Source organism: Falco punctatus (genome assembly GCF_963210335.1).
Source record: "Falco punctatus genome assembly, chromosome: 11".
Lineage (NCBI taxonomy): Eukaryota > Metazoa > Chordata > Aves > Falconiformes > Falconidae > Falco > Falco punctatus.
The window spans coordinates 6,866,372-6,891,212 of NC_137591.1; the positions used below are offsets into that span (position 1 = coordinate 6,866,372).

General features: G+C 42.4%; 2 protein-coding genes across 3 annotated transcripts in view; one reads left to right on the top strand and one right to left on the bottom strand.

Annotated features, from left to right (window-relative positions):
- Positions 1-16,393, bottom strand: part of DMRTB1 (DMRT like family B with proline rich C-terminal 1) — an 88,049-nt gene extending 71,656 nt beyond the window's left edge. The window contains exon 1 of the mRNA XM_080406316.1: positions 1-16,393. This exon is cut by the window's left edge and continues 59,290 nt beyond it. The gene's annotated coding sequence lies outside the window, so the exon portion shown is untranslated.
- Positions 16,394-16,551: 158 nt separating this feature from the next.
- Positions 16,552-24,841, top strand: part of LRP8 (LDL receptor related protein 8) — a 194,496-nt gene continuing 186,206 nt past the window's right edge. The window contains exons 1-2 of one of the 2 annotated variants that reach the window (XM_080406255.1): positions 16,552-16,733; positions 17,583-17,702. In XM_080406255.1, the coding sequence (XP_080262381.1) occupies positions 16,664-16,733; positions 17,583-17,702 (190 nt within the window). In that variant the 5' untranslated portion in view covers positions 16,552-16,663. The remainder of the gene's footprint in view (positions 16,734-17,582; positions 17,703-24,841) is intronic. The other variant, XM_080406254.1, reaches the window with a different exon arrangement.

Sequence of the window (24,841 nt, forward strand, 5' to 3'; positions counted from 1 at the left end):
CTTTTCCTTATCAGATAGCATGGACAGTGATGATGGATATCCTCAACCTCTTGCACAGTAGTCCAGAGTCTTCAAAAAGGAATGTTAATACCAACTGGGGGCCAAACAGTTTCCATAGTTCAGGTGCTTTTCTAGTATCAGTGGGAACATCCAATCCCACCATACAAGGCCTTATTATCTAACACTATGTAAATTAACAGTTCTGCTTAAAAGTAAATCCACCAGTGTTATTAATTACGATGATCTAGGGATTCCTGTATACCAGGAATTCCCTGAAGTACTGTTTTGCTGAAGCATATGTCAGAAGAGGATCGCATAGGTATACTCTTTTCCCAGGTGCCTGCTGCTGACCACTGCTGGGAGGAGGATACTGTGCTATGCACATTCTTGTCTGGGCCAATGCAGAAGTGATGTCCTCAAATCAGCTGCTTGCTGAGGGCAACTTCCTGTTTCAAGTGATCTAAATTAATTTGAGCCAGCGGTTTAATTTTAAATGCTCCTTGTTTCATGACTGTAACACATATTCTCTGGTTGTGTTAATTGTGACTATATTCAGTTAGGTCAAAACAGTAAAAATAGTAGCAAAAGGAAATACCCATGGAGAGTGGAGAAAGTGTGGGAAAAATCAGTATTTGTCAATGTGAAAGCACCAATAGTAAAGAAAAAAAGTGGTTTTTCAGACCCATTAATAAGAAATACAATAAGACAGAGAAGCTTTTGCTCTCTTTTGTGAAAAAAGAGGAAATATATAGATGGCTGTATTAATTCAGTTAGGAGAATAAGTAAGAATCATTGAGTACCTCAGTACTTCACAGCATGTAATTGATTTTTAACTAATTCTACACCCAGAGAAACTAATCCTTGTGTGAAAAAATCATTGGGTCTAAATAAGTTCTTACTTGAACAAGCAGGTCAACATCTGTGCAAACAAATATTGTCCCAGGGAAGCACATACTGTAATACCACTCAACAGGTACATTAGTCTTCACAGAGTTTTAAGGAGTCTGATTGTGCACTGCCTCCACTGAAATAGTTACAATTTTGTAGTGAGCTCAGTCAGGACAAAATTACACATCGTAGGAGAAGCATGAGCAGCAGTTTAAGGATGCCCAGACCTGGACATTTTTTTTTGTGCTGCAGTACTTCAAAGCCCCTTTTCTCTGACTGCCCTTGTCTGAAGATGTAACAAAGCTCCTCTTGGCCAAGATGGGCGCTCTGTGCTGTTTGGTCACTGGTCCTGTTTGCCCTCACTCTCTAGGCAGAGCACTGTGAGCAGAGTTTCTTGCTTTCACATAGTTCTCTGAACACCCACCCACTCCTTGATCTTAAGCAACAACACCAACCTACCTAATAAGGTGCCTTGCTGTGCGTTCCCTTTTTGTGCTTCATGCCAGCTACTGTCTGGGAATATCACACCACTGCACAATAATGTTTCCATTAATATAAGTGCAATTTCCTGGTGCTGCATATCCCTTTATCTTGTGCTCATATGCACAACAGCCTGTATCTGTGCTGTGCAGAAGAATGCATCCAGAATTCATTTTCTTTCTCATATAATATGAAAGGTATTTCTGAAAGAGTAACTAGTGAAGTGGTGAGAATCCTTCAGGCTTTGAAGGCTAAGCTTTGCTGATGTGATTAGTTTAAATGACTCATTTGCCATATAGGGAAGTGGTATTGATGCATTTGGGTGTCTTCACCCCCCTCTTCTGTTTTGCAATTTGATATCTCCCAACAAGTGCTATTTGGATCAAGCTCAAAGCTGCTGTTGTGTTTCCCAACAGGAGCCTTCCAATATCTGTGCAAAGAGGAAATTATCTGGCATTTCTGAGCTGTACTTTTGGTTGCCCATGTGCTACTTTACAATGAATGTGTTTGAGAAGACCGTGGTGGGTGTATAATAAAAGCTTAGTTGGAATCTTTCCTCTCCATAAGCCTAGGGCACTTCTGAAGATACATGTTTCTGACTCATAGTTAGGCACTTGCAAATGCTTACAAGAGCAGATCTGAGTTCTCTATGCACCCAGCTGGACCTTTTCTGTAACAGTTATTCAACTCCTCAAACAGTATCCCACAATGAGGATTTATCTTCATGTTTGTTGCCTCAGTCATCTCCTCATTAAAATAAGCTCTCAGCCAACATAACCAAGACATATCTTCCATTTATGTGGTCCAGACTTCCCTGTGGCTGGATATTAAGATGGACTGCATGATGAGAAAACTCGCTTATGCTGAAGACTGACTTGATTTACCAACACACAAAACAATCAATCCTAGAACTCATCATAAAAAACCATTTCAGTTTCTCAAAGCCTCTTGTTACTCAACTACTCCTGTTTCTGCATTCAGCCCAGGAACAGACAGAACAGTAGGATCCAGAGATAGATATAAGCTGTAGAGACATTGAGGGATCAGCGTGTTGCTGTCATCATTTAAAGTCTGGCTGGAGCGTTATCTTTACATGTTTGAATTTTCCTGTGGATAGTCATCTGCATGCTGACAGCCCAACATCCATATGGATTGGGTCCAAAAAGGCTTGCCAGAGCATCACTGTTGAAACCTCCTATAGTCATATAGTCACTGTGTGCAGTGAGCATGGTCTGCTCTAGCTGAGCAGGGTTTAATTGCAATCACGGGATACTTTAAGTGAGGCTAGGCACCCATCCTCCCTCTTCTTACAGCCCAACAACTGCAAAAGCAAGCTGTCTGACTGACAGTCTGAGATATCAGCTGAGTCTATGGTTTTTGCCAAAAAAGAGAACAGACTTTACATACATATGCTTAGAAAACCTATGACAAAGGACCACTAAAATGACAGTTAAGTTCACAAAAGATGAGCTTTCCTATGTTTCCTATGGTGCATTAATTCAGCTATTTTACACACTTGAATTTGGCTAATCTGTAATTACAGGATTCCACACTATATTATTTTGCTTGGGACCTTTGCTTCATTTAAAAGCTAGCATAATGGAGTGTGCTCTGGAGATAAATCAATAGTCTGTAGTGAATGAGCACCAAAGCCTCTCCTGTTCAGAAAGTGAAGAGCACATAGCCAGTGATGCAAGGATCTGCAGAAGGAAAAATGATAGCGTTGTGATGGCTTTCTCTTGTGGGAAGTGAATAGCAGAGGAATTAATTTTATCTCCACATGTGCCAGAGAACTCTTGATTCTAAGCATCTTGCTTGCACGAAACAAAACTTTTAAAGAGAGTTTGTCTTTTTTTGTGGTACACAGCTAAGATCTCAGGGTTGTAAACTGGGTAATTGTTAAGCAAGCAGTTCCAGCTGAAGCCACTGGGATCTTAATCTTGAATATATGAAGTACTGTATAGTAGTCTGAAAACACAGGTTTTAAACAGCTTGTGTTAGGTACCCGAGTTTAGCTGGTACTTCTTACTCAGTTCATGTTTCATAAAAATGGCAAAACTGTAACCTTAACATCCCAGAAAGTTTATAAAAATAAATGCATTGATGTCTGAAGCATTCATACTATTCTGATAAGCACTACAGAAAAGTCTATGAAGAAATGAATAATTCTGTTTTTAAAGCAGAATCTGAATAGTGTGTAATAAATAATGCCTGGTGAGAGTGAATAATGAAGGGAAAATAAACTATTGAAAGCTACACATTAGTTGAACATTGTTCATTCTGCGTACTGAATGAGGTAAGGGTCTTATGGAAAAGAGAATATGTGACAGTGTCATTTACAGTGCTATCGTGGTGCCTGTGCACGAAGCACTTGAATTACTGTTTCACAGGCAACCACACCATTTTATGTGCTTGATTAGCAGCCTTTATAATGTAAGCATAGCATAGTTTTTGTGTGCAATAAATAAGTTACATGGTTTTTAACTCATTTGAAGTCCCTATTTCAAGATCTGAAGGTTCTGAAGCCTTTTCAGTTAAATGGTACTATGGTTACTCTATTCCTTCATGTGGGGGAACAATATATTCTCCCTGCTTTAGTTGTCTGAAATATGTGAACTGTTTTGTCTGAAACTAAGAAAGAAAATAAAGAGTCAGCCTGGTGCTGGTACCTCACAATGAATTTTATTAATACTGTAAATGAAAACAGAATTTGATCATGGAAAGTATTGGGCAGGGGCTAAGACATTCATTGGTAACTTCAGGGTTTCCTGTTGTACCACTGTTCTTTAGGAACGTGGTGGTTCCTGCACCTCGCAACAGTAGTGACTGGAGATGCCGGACTAGTTTTTTCCTTGGTGGAGTAATCATTCTTATTTGTATTTATGTCCTATGCTGCTGTTACTCACAGAAAGAAAAATACATGTAATTATTCATCTTCAAGGATAGAGGAGCAGTTTGGTTAGCCTCCAGGTGGCAAGGATGAATTGCCCATTTTCATAACTGGTTTTTGTAAACAAATACTGGTTAACACCAATAGGATTTCAAGGGTACTCTACGTGGAAGAGAGTAATGCAGTATATAGAGATCTGAGCTAGGTGGAAGTGAATTGTGAGGTGTTCAGGTTGCTCACAAGGTTGTTGTGAGGATGGATTTATATCGAGTTCACTGCTGCCTAGATAAATATTAGTGCTGATGACACAGAGGAAGGTGTCAGAAGATACTGGTCAGTCTGACTTCCCATATAGCAGAAGACAGAGAATTTGGGATTTGCCGAAAGCCATGAACAGCCTCAGGGGTATTAAGTAATAAGCTCCTCTGCCCACGGCAATAACTAAAGACAGGCTACCATTCAACTTAAATTTTACTTTTCAGCCTTTTTAGGGTACTTTTCAGGGGTTTGCCCACCAACAAATTCCCGTTCTGCTGTGCAGAACTCAGACATTGGCTTATTTCAAGATAAATTCTCTTAAATACTGGTGTCTTTTACATCTGAATCCTTGTAAACTTGGTTAAAAAAAACCACAACACCAAACCACCATGTTTTACTATGTTCGTTGTTTACTCTTGCATTTAATCACAGGAACACTGTCTTGCCCTTTGAGTTTCCTTTGAAGATGGATGAATTCCCAGAGATGTCTAAAGGAAATGAGGGGGGTTAACTTAACATGAGAATAACGACAATTTTAAAATTTTATAAGGGTGCCAACCATGCTGATTTAATTTTTGATAAGGCATGATACTATGTTTCTGCATTTTTAATAAAAAGACTAACAAAAGAGTCATTTAAGCTACCTAGAAAGACAAACTTTTACAACAGGACTGTAACCAATTTAATTGTTAATGGTAAGGATACCAGGACAGTCTGTCTTAAAAGATACACTTACTAGTGTTGCTGCATAAAAGTCAAAAGATTACTTTTGACTTGCAGGCACATTATACAATGCTTTCAGATTCTTAAAATTGATTTGGAAATCATTTTGACACTGTGAAAAACTAACATAATAAAATCCATGGAAATACCACCCCACGCTGCAGGTAAAACCAGAAAGACCTTAACCCTACTGGATATGTTTGTTAAGGGAAGATTTTGATTTTATATTACCAGAATTTTTTATTTGTTTCAGAAAGATAAATAACCTCAGGTTACTAAACTCTTAAGAATATAATGTATAAGAAAAGATTACTGCTACCATTGGTACAAATTTCAAGTGTATGATACGTGTTATGATCAATAGATCATAACACAAGGATATAAGGCAAAGTAATACCGATATATTTTTTATTTCACAGCCTAGCTTTACAGATTGTCCTTGCTTAAGAAGAGTGACGTTTATCCATGAAACATTTACACTATGAGCACCACTGCAAGAAATATGACTGGACAGTTTTTCTCAAGGTTGGATTTGTGCACTTTGGCTATTTTTGGGGGGCATTGAGTTGTGAATTGAGACCTATCATCATCCATCCATCAGCTATGCTAGATGGGTTTAATGGTAAGAAGAAGGGCTCAGTTGATGGGGAACAGGGCTTTTGATAGGGTTTCTATGCATGCAGGGCCCTACTACCTGGTATACTCCCCAGCTGCAAGGCAGTGCCGTGGCCTATGTATCAACTATGTCCTCTCCACAGTGGAGAGAAGTCTGACCATCTGCACCCTGCATATGTGACTACAAACAGGGAGAGAAAGGTCACAGTGCAGAGTTGCATGTGGATTTGATCGGATTTGAGCCTCACTGTGGGAAGTGTGCAACAGGAGGTAACGACATTGCTTCCAGCACTGTGAGTAAGATGTATAAGGCTGTTGGTTGCCTTTTGTGGGCCTGTTCAGCCCTGTCTCATTTTTCTTACCTCTCTAAAATGGGTCCTGCATAAATTTTCCTGGCCTGGCAAATTTTTGAGAGGCCAATAATGCTGTCAGACCCTAGATGAACATGAATAATAGCCTGTTTGCACAGCTGATAACTGAGTTGTAAAAACGAATCTGCTCCCAGATGAAACTTGACATGCAAAATTTAAGCTTGGAGAGCAATTCTTTGTATGTATTCTGGAAAAAAAAAGGTGGCTTGGACTGCTTAATTTTTATTCATCGTTAAAATAAAAAACCCTACAGGAGGGTTAGCAGGGAAGGCTTCTGTGTTTTGACATAGAACTTGGAATTAGCTTTAAACATAAAATACAGCAAGTGTTTAATCTCTAATAAAGTTGAATCTGCTCATTTTGGAGAAGAACAATGGCTGAGGGTCGAAGCTTTGGGTTCTGCAGTTGCCAGATGGGATCATTTCCAAAAGGGAATTTGGATGGTAATCAGTGTCCACTGGGATCCATGCCCACTGCTCTGAGTCCGCGTGCCACAAAGGAGAGATTAGGGGCAGAATGAGAATGTGCAGGGTTGGCATGAATCAAAGGGACTCCCTGTAAAACCTATTACATCTGCGCTCTAAAAAATGCATGGAGAAACTGACAGTCAGGAAAATGCAGTTTTGATTGTGCTTTGATGGCTGAGAAGCTAAAATTGTGTGGGTGGGTGGCTAAGTGTAACTCCATGTCCATGCCAGCTTTATTTGACTGAGAGAGCCAGAGTTAGGCCAGTTTTCATTGTCCTTTCAGGACTTTCAGAGCAGCAGGATAAATAAAGGAATGAAACAGGGAAATGAATTTATAGACTTTGGTTGTCAAATGATTAACAAAAGGCCCAAACCTTATGTTTTGTTCTATTGATTTTGTTTTGGCAAGGCAAAGATAAGATTGTGAACCTGTACAAAGGGAGGTGGCCTTTGCTTCCCTCTGTGTCTTTGTGATGGCTGGGTGATTTGCTGAACTGAAGTTTCACTTTCAGACTGAAAGCAGGTGTTACTCTACACTGAATTATGAGATACAAGCATTATGCCATGTTTTTAGGGCCCACAGAGTTGGCTAGTATTAAATTGAAACAGAGTCCAAATGTTTAGGTGGGAATATCTGAATTTCTCCAGTGTCTGCTTTGTAAGAGAAACGATCCTCTTCCCAGATCAAGTTTCATGCGAAATACAAGCGCTTGTCATGATCTTTGGGAACCATGTTAGTCCTTGAGACCTGTGCCCTCTAGCAGGTGAGTGTGCCCATGGTTTGGGTCCTAGCCCTTTAACCAGCTGAAGAACATGAGCTGCTTTAACCTGATCTGGCCATGGGATGTATCATTTGCAGGTGAAAGGGAACCGCTGTGCAGGATTGTGATGTCGGCTGCAGCCCTTCAGTGCTCTCCTCCAGTGCTTTGTGTTGGCCTAGTGTTGCCCTTCTGTCCTCCTAGGGATCATGGGCCCCCTTCCCACATGCCAAGACCTGCCTTTGATAACTAGCAGACAACAAATATTTAGCAATTCTACTGAGTGGCACAAGTTATATTGAAATAGAAAAGTTATTTAAAAAAACAGTAACTCTGGGATTAGTTTGAGCATGTTTAAGATTTCTAATGAGTGAATGAAAGGGAGACAAGGTCTTTCTGAGACAGTAACAGGAGTCTTAAGAGGAAAAATTGAAGTGCTTTGACCAAGTGCTGTGGAAAGTGCTTGTGGAAGTTCACACTGTATGAGTCTGACAAGACCTGTACAGACATACAAATGCATAAATACTGTGCTTTGTAAGAGCCATAAGAGAACCCAGGGCTGAAGCACAAGAGGTGCAGCAAATGAGGACCAGCTGAATTAGCAGGAGCTGGTTTAGGTTAGTTTGGGCTACAAGTATCTATACGCTTGTACTCTTTCAGGCAGGATTCATCTTAACGTGTGGAACTAAGAGACAATTTTGTTTTGGAAGAAAGGATTGGGGATGGGGGAATATTTTGAAGGGTGTACTAGTAAGGGTAGGAGGAGAGCTGTTTTGTGCTTCTAGAAACTATGTCTCTAGGACATGTTATTCTGAAGTGCATCTATCACTTGATGCTTTATGTGATATGACAAAACGCCACAGGGATCGATCCTCAGTTGCTGTTGTTGCAACATGGTATAACAGGCAGTAAATCTGAAAGGACATGTTTTCTGAAACTTTGTTTAAAAGAACTGTAGCTCTGGGAGTGCACATAAACATGTCTATCACTCATACAAGCATGGATTCAACACATGGCATGAGCTCTGTTCTAACATTTGTGAGAAAAGGTTTCTCAACTTCAAAGAAACAAGTTTTTCACAACTCAGTTACATTGATAACTCTTCTCAAACATAGTAAACAAGGCTGCATTTGTGTAACTAATTTATCTGTAATGAAGCTATACATAGATTATATATACACATACCTATGTACCCAGAAGAATTTTGTCATTGACTGAACAAAACACCGTACAAAGTGAGGAGATATTTGAACATCAGGCCTACATTTGCAAGACAATAATTGGATTCTTTTTCTCTCTTGGAAAAAAGACATCCTAGTGTTTCTCTTTTCCTCCCCTCCCACCATTCCTCTTTTGGTGGGATTTTAAAAACAAGTTTGATGTTTATCCACTCTGAAAACAAATAATTCCACTCTGACCAAGCTCAGATCTATTCATTCTCTTGTTATTTAGGAATTGAAAGTGATGAGATGGCAATATCTGATGATACAGCTTTGAAAAAAATTATTAAAGACAAGCTAGTAAATCAAAAGAGAAAGCAAAAAAAAAAAAGCACTCAGAATCCAACCTTGAAAAATTTGCTTTAATGAGCTTTCACTTAAAAAGTAAAACAAATGTTGGGTTCATATTCCTTCATAAAGAAAGACAGCCTTGTCAAGTAGCTAAAACAATTTACAAATTAGATGACTTAGACCTTGCCCACCACTTAGCATGAACGCAATAGATTCAGCACTAGCTTGAAAGCAAGACGGGTTTTAAAGTGTTCTGCTGTCATACAAAATCCATACAAAAATAATGAGAAACATTCCATGCAGACATCATCCTAAATTCCCATTTGGGTATTATTTTCTCATTGATGTTGTAATTAATGCTAAAATAATTTGTCTGTGAGTCTTCAAGATGCTTAGAGCTTTCCAGAGGGCTGCTAGGAGCTGAGGGAATTTTGCACCTCACAGAACCAGACGTTGTCTCCGCTTCTGCCATCCATGCACGATATACCACTTCTTTGCAGCATTGGGGCCTAAACAAATAAGGTGTGGGAGAAAAATGGAGTAAGCCCTAGCTCACAGAATTTTTAAGAAAGAGAAAAGGAAAAAAAAATAAAATCCAGGCTTGGTGCTGCTACTAGATTTCACTGTTTGTATCTAAGCCCTTTGGGAGCCATAGAGCAAACAGCAGCCTGTGGTACTAATCTGCTGCTTTACAGCATTGGTATATGGTTACTGTAGAGTTACACGAGACACTGTCAACTTCAGTTTTGCTCCAATTCATGATTCCTTTGTTAGTAGTAATAGGATAAATAGTTTGAAGTGAAACATCTTGAAAAAATCCCACTGTACTTGTTACTAACTATGGCCTCAAGTCTGCATTTCTGTTAGCTTTCACGGTGATTAGTCACTGTATGACAGCAAAGAGTAGATCAGTCTATAGCAGTGCTTCTCTAGCATGCAAAAGATCTTGCCAGACACCTAATCCTCACTTTTTTTCTTCTTGGTCCCTTCATTCTTATGCTCATTAAAATTAATGGGAAAGGTCCCTATTGTGACTGTAGGTTTGGTTGCACTCAAAGATCTATTATCTAGGGATACTGCTATGGCAGAGTGTTCAGCCTTGGGATGGGAAAGAAGGGCAGGAGCCTTATGTTAACTCTTCTCTAGCTGAATAAAAACTTTACCAATGGACTGCAAAGCATCTCTTATTTTCCCCCTACTCCCGTGCAGGAGCAAGAGCATGAAGTGGAAGAAGATGAATTTGAAGCCATAGTTGAAAAGTATTGTGAGTAATGCAGTGCTCTCCAGGAAGCCAGGTTCCCAGGGAGCTGCTCTTCCCAGATGCTTTTACATGGCCAGAGTACTGCTGAATGGCACTGGGCAATAATTCAGTTGATTTGCTAAGGAAAACCAGGAGGAGGTAGTCAAAGTGGGCTAACTTGTGTTTGCAGTTATATATCTCTATATCTCTATAAAAGTTTAAGAGAGTGGTTGCAAGTAAGAATTGCTCTGAAGAATCTGTGAGCATGAGATACACTGTTATCTATGCATGTATATATGCAGTTAGTAAATGTGTGATGCAGTTTGTTCTACATTTAAGGGGAAGCTTCGGTCATTAAGTGTTGTAGTCTCATAGCTGGACAATAAGTACTACTGAGATTCTGTTTGGCCAGCAGTGTGGCGGTGTTATTTCACAGTGCTACTTGTGCTTGAATACAGGAGAACTGAGTGACAGTTTTAGGGCAAAGAAGAATTATGGCTATGGAAGTGAGAGATTCTGGCTTGTAGGAGAGAATTCTGGGATGATAAACGGAGGGGGCTTGTAGTTTGATTTAAATCTGATTGTGTGATGTCCTCCTTTCTTTACTAGGCCATGAGCTAACTAAAAATAAGGATATCATTAGAAGACTTTGAGTGTTCTAAGGCGGTTAAATTGACCTTTTAGACAGGAAACAAGGAAAAAGAAAGTCCCAGTGGCTGTCAAAGGTCCCTAGAATGTGGCCCCTAGAAAGGGGAAGATGCATCCAATAGACAGAGTATACAGAGTGTGGATTTAAATGAGAAATATGAAAAGCAAAACAGCAAACAGCTGACTTGGGAGATTAGAGTCCTCTGGAAAGAAGCTGAAGTTAAAAGAGAATAAAATTAAGCTGAGAAACAAAAGAGATTATAAAAGATATTGAACAAAGCATTTTAAAAAATAAAAGTTGCAAAAATAAGAGCATAGAAAGGGGAGATCAAGGTATGGACACCATTTAGTCAGATACAAAAAAAATACTATGTGGAAAAAAAAACCTCAAGAATTATAGCCCTAACATGCTTTCACACATGCAGAAGAGGACGTGTGCAAATGAAGAGTAGTATCACCTGTCATTAAAACTGCCCTCACCAAGAGGCAGGTGGGGATGGTCACAATCTGCCCCAGTAACAGGGCTGGAGGGTAAAATGTTAATGAACACTAATGCTACAGTAACAGTCAGTGGTCAAATGCATGAATTAAGGAAAATTCCTTTAGCCACATGAACAAGGGTAGAAGTATTTAAGTAAGTTAGTAGGGGAAAGTTTTTAATTAGCAGCTCCTGGAAGTCAGTCAGGGAAAACTATGAAAAGAGGGGAAATAGAAGAAACTGTCCTGTGCAGTTTAAAATGGGCAGATTTTGAAGAAATTCATCAAAAGCAAAAGACTAAAGTGTCTTAACAGATAAAAACAGTAAGTAGAACATTTTAAAACAGTGTTGAACAAAGTATGAACAAAAATAGGCTTGGTAATCCCAAAAATAGGAAAGAAGGTTGTGAAAAGTGTTAGTAATTTTGAGCACAGCAGGTAAAAATCAGGAGCTATCTAAGAGTCTTAGGGACAAGTTCTGATCAGAAGTGAGCATGTATTTATGCTCCACTGGGTTTGTGGCTTGTTTTGAGCCTGACTTTGTCAAAGCAGCAGAAAATGAATTTTAGCTTTAAATGTAATATACAATACTACCTATAGCAGCAAACTCACAGTAGTTTTGGCAAGAGAATTTTATTTTAAAATGTAAATAATATTGCGGGTACTGACGTATCATTTGGTAGTTTAAGGGATGTGACTGCTAGTGCATTAGTTCAACTAACTTTAATTAAAAGGTTTAATTTAAATACCTGTTTGCAAAACATATTATGTTAGCATATCTAAAAGCCATGTAGGGATTGAAGGAATTAGATTTGTCTAGTTGAAAGACAAGACTGGAAAAGTCAGTCTAAGGGATGGGAGATATTTTTAAAGGTTATTATACAAATAGAGGAGGACAGTTTTTTAAATTCCCATTTGAAAAAAAAAGAAATATATTGTAGGAGGGCATTAAGATGTTTGGAGGGAAATGGGGGGGCAGGATGTTAACACAAATATCTTAAGAAACGTGGTCTCCATGGCTTGAAGAGTTTCAGCAGATAGACTGAAGGCTTCCCAGTGGAAGTATGGAAGTATATGTACACTAGTCCCATTCTTTCTCTTCCCTGACAGTCTCTTTTGTTGTTGTTTGTTTTTTTAAAAAAAATATCTAGCAAAGATTTTATTGACCAAAAAAATTAGGCATCCACCATTTTGCCATACTTGAGAGAGCTCTCTTTGGTTGGAGCTGTCTCTCTGACAGTGGTCACAGGGTGGGGAAGCTGGGGAGGTCCATGGCTTCTTGACATTCCTGATTGTGAGTGGCAGTAAATAAGCTAGGGTAAGTCTGTTACCGCTCTAACTTGGCATGATCGTGCCCAGGTTCTCAGTGTTAAAATAGATGAAATCTGTTGTCTGTCCCTAAGTCGGCATGGATGGTGTTGGTCACCTCATCTTGCACAGGTGGTCTGTGGCCTCTTCAGCTGCAATGTGGTGAATACTAGAACGTCCTGGGTATTGTGCATCAGGTGGAAGTGCTCGTAGCATGCTGTTCAAGATGGACTTTTGGTCTGAACCTGTGTAGTAGTGTTCTGCAAAAGAAGGAAAAGTGTATATACAATGGACAAAAGCTGGAAACAGCAGATGAACTTTCACTAAAATAGAATTGTAGAATGGTTAGGGTTGGAAGGGACCTTAAGGATCATCTAGTTCCAACCATTTGGTGCACTGCTTTTTACATGCTTCTGAATGATTTTTCCAATTCAAATACAATCTGTGATTACAAGGGTGTGCATCTGCATACCTGTGTGAGTAAACAACAAAAGAACCTGCTATACTAATACGAGCCTGCAGAAAATCCAGTGTGCAGGCTATGGATGCATGTGCTAACATGATCAATCAGTTATTCATCATGACACTGAAGAGACTTTTCTGATGTATGAACTATAGTTATAATGAGATACATATGGATTTAAGTGACCAGTTGTTGAAAAATGTAAGTATGGAAAAACATAACTGTGTTAGGAAAAAAATTCCAGCTATAAAAATAATTTTGTTAAATAGATCAAAGAAATGGTATGGATGATGAACATAGCAGAGCTAGCTGATGGGAAGCTCCATCTGGATGAAGCTCTATAGAAACAGCATTCACTGTTTTGAGGTACCTCCTTGCTGTTAGCGGCGGGCTGATTTGTTGGTTCATGTTGTTTTATGTGCAGCGGTGTATGACCAGAAGTAGAAGAAAATTAGCAGACTACACATAGCGCAGGTTATTGAACTGTCCTTCCTCCACAGCACTTTGATGTGGTCTGAGAGCCTCCTGCTCCCTTCTTCTTTGTGCCCTGGGGCTGAGGCTGACCCATTGCTGGTTGGTCTGCCTGAACTTTTAGGATGACTTTGAATGTTTAGTTAGTAGGTAGAGGTAGAACATACCAGTCACTCAGATGGAGAGAAAAGAGTTGACTCAGCAGCCTAAGCCCAATTCCTAATGAAAACTATACATAACAGCCAGTGGAGACAGTCTGCTACAGCAGGAGCCCTGTACTAACTAGCTTGAGAAGTGTTGAATAAAGCTGGGTCACCTTTATGCTACAGATCAATCAAAAATAAGGAACACGTAGTTCAACTCTGTGCTGGTCTTCTGAAAATCATTAGGATGGCACTGTGTTCCTAAGTTTACTTACATTACTTATAAGCTGAAATATTTCCATGTGTGGCAAGAGCACATGTTCTGTGCTATACACCTGGAGCCAGTGAAGACACCAGAGCAACCTGCAGCAGAGGTACGTCACACAACACGTAGAGCTGGGAAACTCCTTGCTTCGGGATGTGACCCCTGCTAAAGCTTTTACTTGTATTTGAAAAGGAACTGATATTCATGAAAACTTATTCAGGACTACATGAATGTCCAGTAAGTCCTTGAGCCACTAATGGCTGGAAGATGGGAAACTGTTCTGGGCAAGCATTGCTGTATGCTGGCTCTGGTCTTGCATTCCCTCTCAGGCATCTGCTATCAGCTGCAGTGTGGGTCAGAAGGAGCTAGAAGGGACCCTTGGTCTCATCTACCATGACCAGTCTTGAGGTAGGTAGGAGACAGACTGGTTTATGTATGTCAAATCTATAAAAAAACTCAGTTGCAACTAGGAAATGCAGTGTGTTACATGTATTTTGTATATGATGGTTACTAGATGTTGCATATTAGCTGTTGGAGACTTACTGTTTGGCCAAATATGTGTGTGCTGTTGCTTTACAGATTTCCATACAGTCTGGATAAAAGAAGCAGGAGTTCCTGTTCCAGTTTCTGACTCGAGGTGAGCTCCTGAAAGACACATCTTGGGAGGTAAATTAACAGTCTTAATTAACTATTGGAACATAATGGATAAAACTAGATTTAATTTCTCTTACAAACCAAATGGTTTCCCTTGCCAAGTTACTTCCCCTTTAGCACCTCTAGTTTCTTTCTTGCCTCTGCAATTCCTTGGAGACACATATGTCCACCAGATGGTACTAGGCTACAAGTAGCCCCTGCAATGGCTGGTCAGTGAAGGCTGTTGAAATTGCTGTTGGTGAGGTGTCATCAGAGCATTTAACTAAAAAAATCCCCCCAAAACCAAAAAACCAAACCCCCAAAACTTATTAATAATGTTTTCTGTGAGAGGCAGTCAGGCAAAAATACCTGTTTGGTACTTTCTAGTAAAACAAAATCCTGACAGGAATTGTAGCAAATCATTGCTGTGACTGATGCTCTGCACACTCACACCTCTCTCATAATGGATAGCTTCATTATTGTCTTTGGAGCCACTTCCAATTTAAACTAATTTTGGAAAGAGAAGAATGAGGCCAGGAATTATAGTAGCTTTATGAATCTATGTTTTGGCACATTTAAAAAAGATTTAATGTGTTATAAATACCTCATTTGCTTTAAGCAATTATTGTAATCTATCACATTGATCCAGCCAACACAAACATGCGCTACATTTTGCATGCTAAAAAGTTGTTCAAAAAGGCTTGAATAAATTGTTAATACTCTATAAGCTGCTAGTGAAATAGCTCTATGATTAGCTCTTCTCCTCTTCACATGATTCAAACGTATTAGTGATGCTACTGACTAATGACTTGCAACATTTTTGTTAAAGGCACAGGTGCATTTTTAAATGGCGGACAGTTCTGAAGTCAATGGCATTTCAAGCTTTGAAACGGAAAAGTTTTGTTACATTGGTTTATGTAAAATTAGTGTGTTTTTTTTTTATACCATTCCACATATAATCATGTTAATCCCGTTGTGATGCTAGAATCAAGTTACTCCAGAAAAAAAAAAAAGTCATAGTAAGATTACTGAAATACTCTTCATCCTGACTGTATGAACAAGGATGCAATGTTAATTACAGACAGCAAACCGTTTTCTCATCAGCACTGTGCAAATAGAGTGATAAACATGGCCCCTGATAGCCTGTAAAACGTTTCCTTTGTAATTACTGATCAAACTGCATAGCTTAAGCAGCAGCAGCAAGGGCGAAGCGTTCCCGGAAAGGGAGGTTACCACCTTTAGCACGCTTCACACTTGTTTCACTAATTTGAACACAATTAAGTGGAGATGACCACATCAGGATGGTTATAATGAAATCCCTCAGTGGGAAATCTGAAATAACGAGGAGCGCACGCAATTTGCGACTCGAGGCCATTGAAGAGGGTCTGCGTGTGTAATTGGCTTCGTAAAATTAAGATCACGAACGCGGCCGTCCCTGTAAGCGGGCAGATGGAGGGAGGCCCGTGACCGGCGGGCCCGGCGCGGTGCGCGGGCCCGGCACGGCGCAGGCCTGGCCCCGCAGGAGCGCCCGGGTTCGCGCCCGGGGCAGGGGCCGGGCCCGCCCCGCTCCTCCGGGGCCCGGCGCTGCCGGCCGCCGCCACCGGGGCGGAACGCGGTCCCTCGCCAGGCAGCAGCAGGTGAGCCCGGCCACCGCGACCAAGGCCACCGTCCCCCGCGAGCTGGCCCGCGGATGCGGGCCCGAGCGCGGCGTGTGCCATCCGCGGGGCTTTCGATAGCTGCCGCCGTTGGCACGGGCGTACGGAGGGAGGCGTCCCGCAGCGTCCCTCCGGCTACGGCCCCTTCGGAGCTCGCCGCGGCGCCGAGCGAGGGGGCGGGGGCCGCTCTCCCCGGGGGCGGCGGCCGGGGCCGGGCCGGGCCGTGCCGTGCCTTGCCGAGCCGAGCGGCGGCGCGCGGGGCCCGCCCAGCGGGGCGCGTCACGGCGCGGCGGCGGCGCGCGGCGGGGCGGGGGCGGCGCCGGCCGCAGTCGGCACGGGGCAGCGAGCGGCGCGCCGGCAGCGCGCACCCCGCACACTGCCACCGAGGGAGCGAGCACCATGTGCCGGCCAGCGCTCGCTCGGCTGCTGCTCCTCCAGCTGCTGCTGCTGAAGCTGCACCTCGGCAAAGGTGGGTCCGGCGCGGCCCGGCGGCTGTCCCTCAGCGCCGGGGCGGCCGCGGCAAGTGCGAGCCTCGCCGCGGTGCTCCCGGGGAGGGGGCGAGCGACCCTCCTGCCCGGGCGCCCACTCGCCCCGGTGCCCCGCGCGAGTTTGGGATCTGCGGAGGGGCCGGGCGCGCTCGGGGGTTGCGACCTGCGGGGGCCGGGCGCGCTCTGTAGCCGGCGAATGCAACCCGCCCACTGGTGACAGGAGCTGCCACCTTTAATCCCTTTCTGAGGGGATTTGTGCCTCATCAAAGCGGCGCTGCACCGTGTCTGCAAAGCAGATTTGCTCCGTGCTGTCCCGCCTCCCCACCCACCCCACCCCCTCGCCCCCAACTTTAGTTGGGTCAGTTCCCTTTTCCCGGGACGGCGCTGGTGCCTGTTACCCCCCCGCGTCCTCAGGTGTCTGCGCGTTTCGCACCGGTAACGGACGCGCAGGAGCTCCCAGCATCGCAGTGCTTCATAATTTTTCTTTGTCTTTTGCATTTCGGGTTTAACCGTCTTCCATTCCCAGGCTCCTCTCCCCCCGCGCCTTTAAAACAATGCGGGGAAGCACGGGAACGGTCCCTTTTATCCTGCACAAAGCAGCTTCGGGATCACTGCCGTCCTCCCGCGGAGGCACGTCTCCCCCAGCCCCGCACCGAGCCGCTGTGCCCTGGCGAGCCCAGCCCCAGCCCCCCCACCCTCGGCCGGCAGCTCCCGGTGCTCTGGGCGGCCGGTGCGCGGCGGGGCTGGGCGGCGAGGCGGCCCCGCGATGCCCCCGCCGCCTCGCGTGGGAGCGCGCCCCGCTGACCCAGGCGCGGCCCCGTGTCTCGCAGGCGCCGTCAAGGAGTGCGAGGAGGACCAGTTCCAGTGCCGGAACGAGCGGTGCATCCCTGCCATCTGGAAATGCGACGAGGACGACGACTGCTCGGATAACAGCGACGAGGCGGATTGCCGTGAGTGTCCGGCCCCGGGCACGGTGGGGCGGGGAGCCGGGGACACGGCCCTCCCCGCGCCGAGCCTGGAAGGGCGCGCTTCCCAGCTGCGCTGCGCCTCTTTTTTATGAATGAATGAATGAAGTCGCGCCGTCCCCGGCTCCGGCGCTGATTGGCTGCCGGGAGCAGCAGATCCGTGACGCGGCTGCTCGCTGCCGGCCGCGCTGACTCGGCCGGGGACACCGGTGAGGTTTCGCCCTCGCCTCCAGCAGCCCTTATGCTCAGAGCGCCTAACGCGGACGGCACAGTTTGTGCCCTCAGGGCAGTTGGGAGCGATGTTTAACGCAGGGGGAGGCAGTGCTAAGGGCCAGTGACAGCTGCTCCTGTGAAACGCTGCTTTCGAGTATCCTACAAGATGGTTGGTGTCAGTTTTGTGTTTATATATATATATTTGCAGTCATGATGAGAAGGGAGATGAACAAGTAGTGATGCTTTGCATTGTCAGCCACGTAACACTGACTGCTTACCTGGTGGTGTAAGGGAAGAGAGAGCAAGGAGATCTATACTTTCAGTCCTGAGAAGATGGCAGTCTTGCCTTCTTCTGTGGTATGGCCCTTGTGCATGTGAGTGGCACCCAGTAAACTTTGGATTGTTTGTAGGGTTGTGCTGTTATTACCTCCCTGTTATTTTGCTTACAGCCTAGGAGAATTTGTCTCAACCATGGCGTGTAAGAAGCCTCTGTAAAAGAAGTTCTAGAGCCCAAGTCTCCAAATAAAAGATACTTGTCTTTAAGTTTTAAGTTGCAAATATTGTAGCAAGTGTCTTGAATTATTTCTGTAAGATAATAGACATTGAATGTGCATCAGGCTATAATTCACTGAATGAACTCTTGAAAGTTCATACACCTAGAGAATGTATCAAGAAAAGTCGCTGGCTATGTGTTTTTTTCAGGATGTGACTATTCTGTTTACAGCTTCACTGATAAATCTGTCAGGTGATGCTTAGAGTGAAGTCTATATAGATCCGTTTAGAGAGAGCAGGGATTCCCAAACTCTTGTTCATGGGAAACATCTCAATGTTATAACGTAAAACATAAGATTTATTTTGGGTGGGTTTGTATTCAGATGACTTGATAGGGCTTTATATATGCCTAAGTTTATGATCCGAGGAGTTAGCAGCATTACTTAATTCAGATGTAGAAATGGTTTATGCAGGAATTACATTTGCACTAGTTAGAGGTAACTTAGATTTGGAATGTTTCAAATTACAGAAGACTCAGGAAGCCACGGCTGACTGAGAACTAGCTTGGAGTTGTGCGTAGTCATAACTGGGGCAAGTTTTCTTGTAAGTGTTCGAGTTTCCAGAGAGAGACACTAACCTGTAGAAGTGCCAGCAGTCTCTGAGCAGGCTGGTATTGGTATTCTTGAAGCCTCCTATTTGAAAGTCCCTCTGTGCGCTGTTGTACAAAGGCTCAGTGAGCTGCAGGCAGCCTATGGGCTGTGCTTTGGGAGCTGTTTTGGGATCATGGCTAGAGTAGCACTTTGAGGAACAGATTGTGCACCCCACACTCCACATTGAAGAATAGGTTTGTGGCTTGAGCTCCTTGCCTGGCATGAGTGGGTGGGTCAGTATCTGAGCTTCTGGGCTGCCTTCTACCCCCCCCCGCCCTCGCCAACTTGTGATCTGCCCTCTAAGCATTCTGTCAGAAAAGAGGGTGTAAAACAATACCCCGTTGAATGTCAGCTCTTTGTGAATTGTGCTGTGTTGGGATGGTTAGATGGATAATTGCATCTGGCTTAGTTTTATTTCAGAGAGTTTTTACAGTTGTTGGGTTTGGGGGTGGTAAAAATGTGATGGCTAAATTGTGGTAGAATGGTGACTTTTGAGATGTGAGGAAAAAGAATTTTTGGATGTGGAGACATCAGAAAGTGTTCTTTGCTTTAATCTGAACTTCGCATATTATTGATTGGTGAACACACTACAGAAATTACTTATGGACTGTTAATTTAGTTCATATATATATTGACTTTGCAGTTGCTTCTCCAGCAGAGACATCTACATCACATTTTTTCACACACATTTTTCTCACTTATATTGTTCTGAACACTGTTTTCTTTTAAAAATGCATACTGCTTTTCAGCGTATGTAATGTTTCAAGTTATACTCAGTGGGTGAAAGAATATGTTCCACATGTTTTTGCTTCTAGATATCACCTCTGTTATCACTGCTGTAATAAACAGATATTAATTTAAAAACTATCTTATGAACGTACGCAATGGAAGAAACTGTTCTGGAAAACTCAGCATGCTAGAGTGGTGACAGAGAGGGAGAAGAATATGCAGGTAGGCTGCTGGTAGTAAGTACTGGCACATACCCTGATAATCCTTGTAATTACTTGCTGATGCACTTTTCCAGAGTTTATAACATATTTGTAATAGCTCATTGCTGTTTCTGTATGTCATCCCTTGTTGAAGAAAAGGATGGTCTTCATCTGTGTTAAAAACTGGTTTATGAAACAAGCTTGTCCTTGCAGTAGACGGTCTATATACACTGGAAGATTTTGTAACCAAGAGTGTCTTAAATAGTTCTGGAAGGAGATAATTTTTCTGGCAGTACTCCATGTGCTTCCTACTAGAAGCCATCTTTGCTAAGACTGACATTTTTGGGTTTTTTTTCTATGTTTCGGGGTTTTTTCTCCCACTTCCTTTAGGGCTTTGCTAGTATAATTTGGCTTTTTTGAAGGAATTTTAGACTCTAAGGAAGGCGTCTTGGTAATCATCCTGTATCATCATCTTGGAATTTGCTTTCTGTTCAGTAATTCTTTTCTGTCGTAGTTGGCCATTCAAGTTACCTGCCATAGGATTGATGTGTGAGTTAATATGGCAGGTGTAGGAACTGAAGCATGAAAAAGTAATGATCTGAGCTGTTACACAATTCAGATTACTTGGTACTGGTTTGTAAGGTGTGTAAGTTTATCCTAGGTTGCTCAGTAACCTCCTTATAATATAGGGCCAAATTCTTGGCAGTTGACTTCAGAGGTTTTACTTGTGGGAAATGAATGAAATGAAAGGAATCCAGTTTGTTTTTCTTCTTTAAGAAAAAAAAAACACGTTTAACACATTTTCTTCAACTGATTTTGCTGACAAAGGCAGAATTTATGAGCGCTCTGGCCACATAGCTCACTTATGGTAACAGGCAGTAGAGACTAGGTGCATGTTAGAGAATTGAGATTTGTTGCTTGCACTGTTTGAATTATTAGGCATTGGTTATTTTTGTAAGGTACCCACTGCAATACAGACTAGAGTATGTATATCTTTTTGGTTTCAGTTATCTTCAGAGTTTTAGCATATTCCAGGAAGCATCTTTAAAGTTGAAACATCGTCCCTTCTTGGTCTTCCTCATTTGAGCAAGTATCGGTTCTACATATGGTTCATAATTCATATTGCATACTTCAGTATTAGCAAGTTCTTTAAGTAGTGTTGATGATTTAAAACAGTCAGAGGACCAACAGAAAAAATAGATGACTCTCACAGTATGAAGACAAAGCGCTGAGGATTTATGGAAGAGCAGGAAAACAGGGATTGTAGAAAGTGCCTCGTCTGTTGGGGAAAGGCAAAAAAGGAACCAAATACATGTAGGTAGCAAGTATGAATATAGTTACTGCCTTACAAGAGGTAAAAGGAAACAAATCCTGGTAGCAAAAGAACTGTAGCAAAGGAGACTACGAGGAAGAAGGGAGGCAGTGCTCATTTGTCTGTAGACATGTGGCTTGTGAAGTGTTAACAAAAGAGGAAGAGGAGGTAAAAATTTGTGTGCATGGTGGAAATATATAAAGCTGTATATATATGATGAAACGCATAAAGCTGGTTGCTTAAATGTGAAGATGCCTCTATTCTCTCATGTTTTCAGAAAGTTAGTGTTTTCTAGGAAAGAAAAGAAAAAGAAGTTCCTTAAAATGTTCCTATGTATCTACTAAAAGGAAACTAAACTCATAGGAGCAAAATAGTGAAAGTTCTGGTGTTTGAGCTGCTGGGGAAATCAAGTCTTAAGCTCTGGAATTAGAAATTTTGGCTAGCTATTACAGGGTTTAAATCTGTATAAGATTAATGACTCTGCTTTATGCAAAATTATTTACTTGAGCTCAATCCAGTTTGCATAGGCCTGACAAGACAAAAACCCAGTCAAAATTTACAGCTTGTACTGTCATGATCCACACTGTATGTGATCCATACAATGAGAGCAGGGCTCTAGGGCAGTTTTGAACATTGTTTAGATGCATTTTACTCCTTCCCTGTACAAGCAAGTGATGTTTTTTTCCTCTCAGGAAACTCTGGAAAGTCAACACAATTTATAACCTATTTTGGAGAATATTTGCAGATACACAGTCATCAAGACTTGTCCTTAACGGTACAGCAGCAATATTATAAACCACCAAAGCTATTTTTATAGTGAGAAAAATGTCCATTTTATGAAGACCAGTGTTTTGGCAAAGATCACTCTTTGCTGAGATACTCAGAATGTGGGTTGAGTTTTTTTCTATGTCGCCGTCAGGGTAGGTGGATGCTGCAGGGCCAGGTCAGCCTTTGGGCCCGCAGGCTGTGTGCCCAGGGTGCCTACTGCTGTGTGACACATTGCCCAGAATGGAAAATCCTAGAGAGCTGCTTTGATGGGGGAGTGGCTCTTGTTTGCCCAGTTTTGCAAGTTTCTTCTTGTTTGGCACTGCTGCCAGCAGAAAACAAAGAAGAATTTTCAAATTGTAGCCAGACACAATAGTTTTAACATAAAATAAGAGCTCTTAGTTTGATGGTTGTGTTTGATAGGATTTTATTTTTCTGTGGCAAGTAGGGTTCACATTATCTTAACCCAGACCTGAGGGTGGGTAAAAGAGACTGGAAGACCTCTGTTTGAATGTTTCATTGTTGATTAATCCTTAAATGGGGCAAAGAGTACAGCTGCAAAAAGCAAGCAGTAGCTTAACCAGTTCCCTTAAATGAAACACAAGCTGCAAGGCTGTTTCAGCTTTGTATACCTGCCTGCAGGGGGACACAGCCAAATGCAGAATTACTATTTCTTTTTTACAGCTCTATTTTCCATCTTTGTATTGGGATCCTTTCTGTGGTGTTGCTTGCTGGTGAGTACTGTTCATAGGGGTATTTTATACTGGGCAGGATTGAGGCTGCTTCAGGTATGAGGTGCAGTCTGGAGAAAGTTACTGTTTCAAAGACTGTTCCTATGCATCTGTAGTTCAGGGTAAACAGGTGGCATCTGCAAACTTCTTCCTGCATCAGCCCTTGCCCTGCCTTGGGGCCTCAGTGTGTGACTGTATAGCCGAGACATGCCTCCCTTACTATTGGCAGGAGGAGAGACCGCTGTTCTCCTGCTGGCTTTGTGCATAAAGAATCTGCAGAGAGTTGGTCTCCTGCTGCCTTTGTGAAAGCCCAGGAGGCAGCCTGATAGTCTCCTTGCTTTTCAGTTCAAGTTTCACTAGAGCTGGAATTTGGGAATAAAAGTACATGAAAAGCCTGTTTGAGAACTAAAATCTGGATCCTGTGAAGAGTTAAATGTGGCCTGAGTGGCTTTGAAACACGGAAGTGTAATGGTGTGCCATGCTTGCACATTTTGGGACATGGCAAGGTGAGACAGCAAGCGGTCACAATTGCTACATCTATTCTATAAATTTTTTGTCCTCTGTTATCCGTTGCTCTAATTTTTCTTAATGTTCAGTGGTAAGACAGTATTCTCTGTGCTGAGTGACAGCTGCATGTTACTCTTGAGATGCTGGTGTATCTTTGATATGTGTACATCACCATGTGGAAGTTTTAGGTTTCATCGACATGTGCATGGTCATATGCTCTTGAGTATGTCTGTGATAGTTCGTGAGTTGCGTGGCCAGCTTACATGCTCATGCCAAAACTGGAAGCACTGGAAAGAGTGGTGCAGAGAGATAGGGCTTGTTTGCTTGCCTGTGTGCCTGTTGCCTGCCTGTCCTGGTCTGCACTGTATATAATGTGCAAGCTAGGTTCAAAACCAGTTTACTGATCTCTTGTGTTCCACAGTGAATGTTATTTGCTTATCTTCATTTTTTCGTTATATTCTTGTTGTCTGCTCTGAGAAAACTAACTTGTATATTTCTTGGGTGTGGGTTACCTTCCCTGTGCTGCATCCTTTATGTAGAAATTCAAGCATGAAGTATATGTGGGAAATATGTTCTCCATTTCCTCATTTCCTGGCACATTCGCTTGAGGAGTTTTATTATTTCTAGATACTAACTGCTTTCCAGGAGGTTGTGTTTTTCTGTCACTCCTGCTCATGATCTGGGAAAGATATATAGAGAGAACCGCAATATGACCACTGAAGAGACACAGAAGGGAACCTGGGTGCGTGGAATAGCCACTGTGGGCATTACGCAGGTACAGAGGGAAGAGTACTTGATTTTATGGAGTGCTGCTCTGTTACAGCAAGAAAGCACAAGTGTTGCTCTACATACAGTTACAGGAACAAGCTGTGATCTGAAAAGCTTTCCTGAGGTCAAGGAGAATGGAAAGACTGAAAATAATGATTAAGTTAAAGAAGAAAATTACAAAAGTGCAGTCAAAACCCACTGTCACTTGGTTTGTTTATCAAAGAGCTCAGAGCTGTCCTTTCAGAGGGTATAAACATATTCCACATTTTGAGCCAAGGTGGGCAAGCTTCATCCAGAGCATTTTAATGTATAAAAAGATAAAAGTAAATGTAGACCACTTTGTCTGCAATGTTATAGACCCAATATTAGCACAGGTTTGAGACGTGTTTTATTATTGGATGATGTTAGAGTGGAAAATACTTAGGATAATTTAATATTAATCAGAAAATGTTTAGAGACTAATTCAAATGAACAAATTGCAATTATGAGAACGGAGAAACCAAGTGTAATGTGTTGGTGAATGCATTTATCTGACACGCCTAGACTAAGAGATGGCCTGTGCTAGAAATAATGAGTTTTCTTGACTCCGTTGTCCATCTAAAGGACCATTAAATGTTCTCTAACACCTGAAGATGTCTGACAATTAATGATTCTCTTCGCTGTTTCTAACAGAGCAGACACCCAGCTTTTGTTTCTGCCACCTTTTTTAATGGCACCAGCTTTTTAAAATCATCGGCAAATTTACCATGTCTTTGAT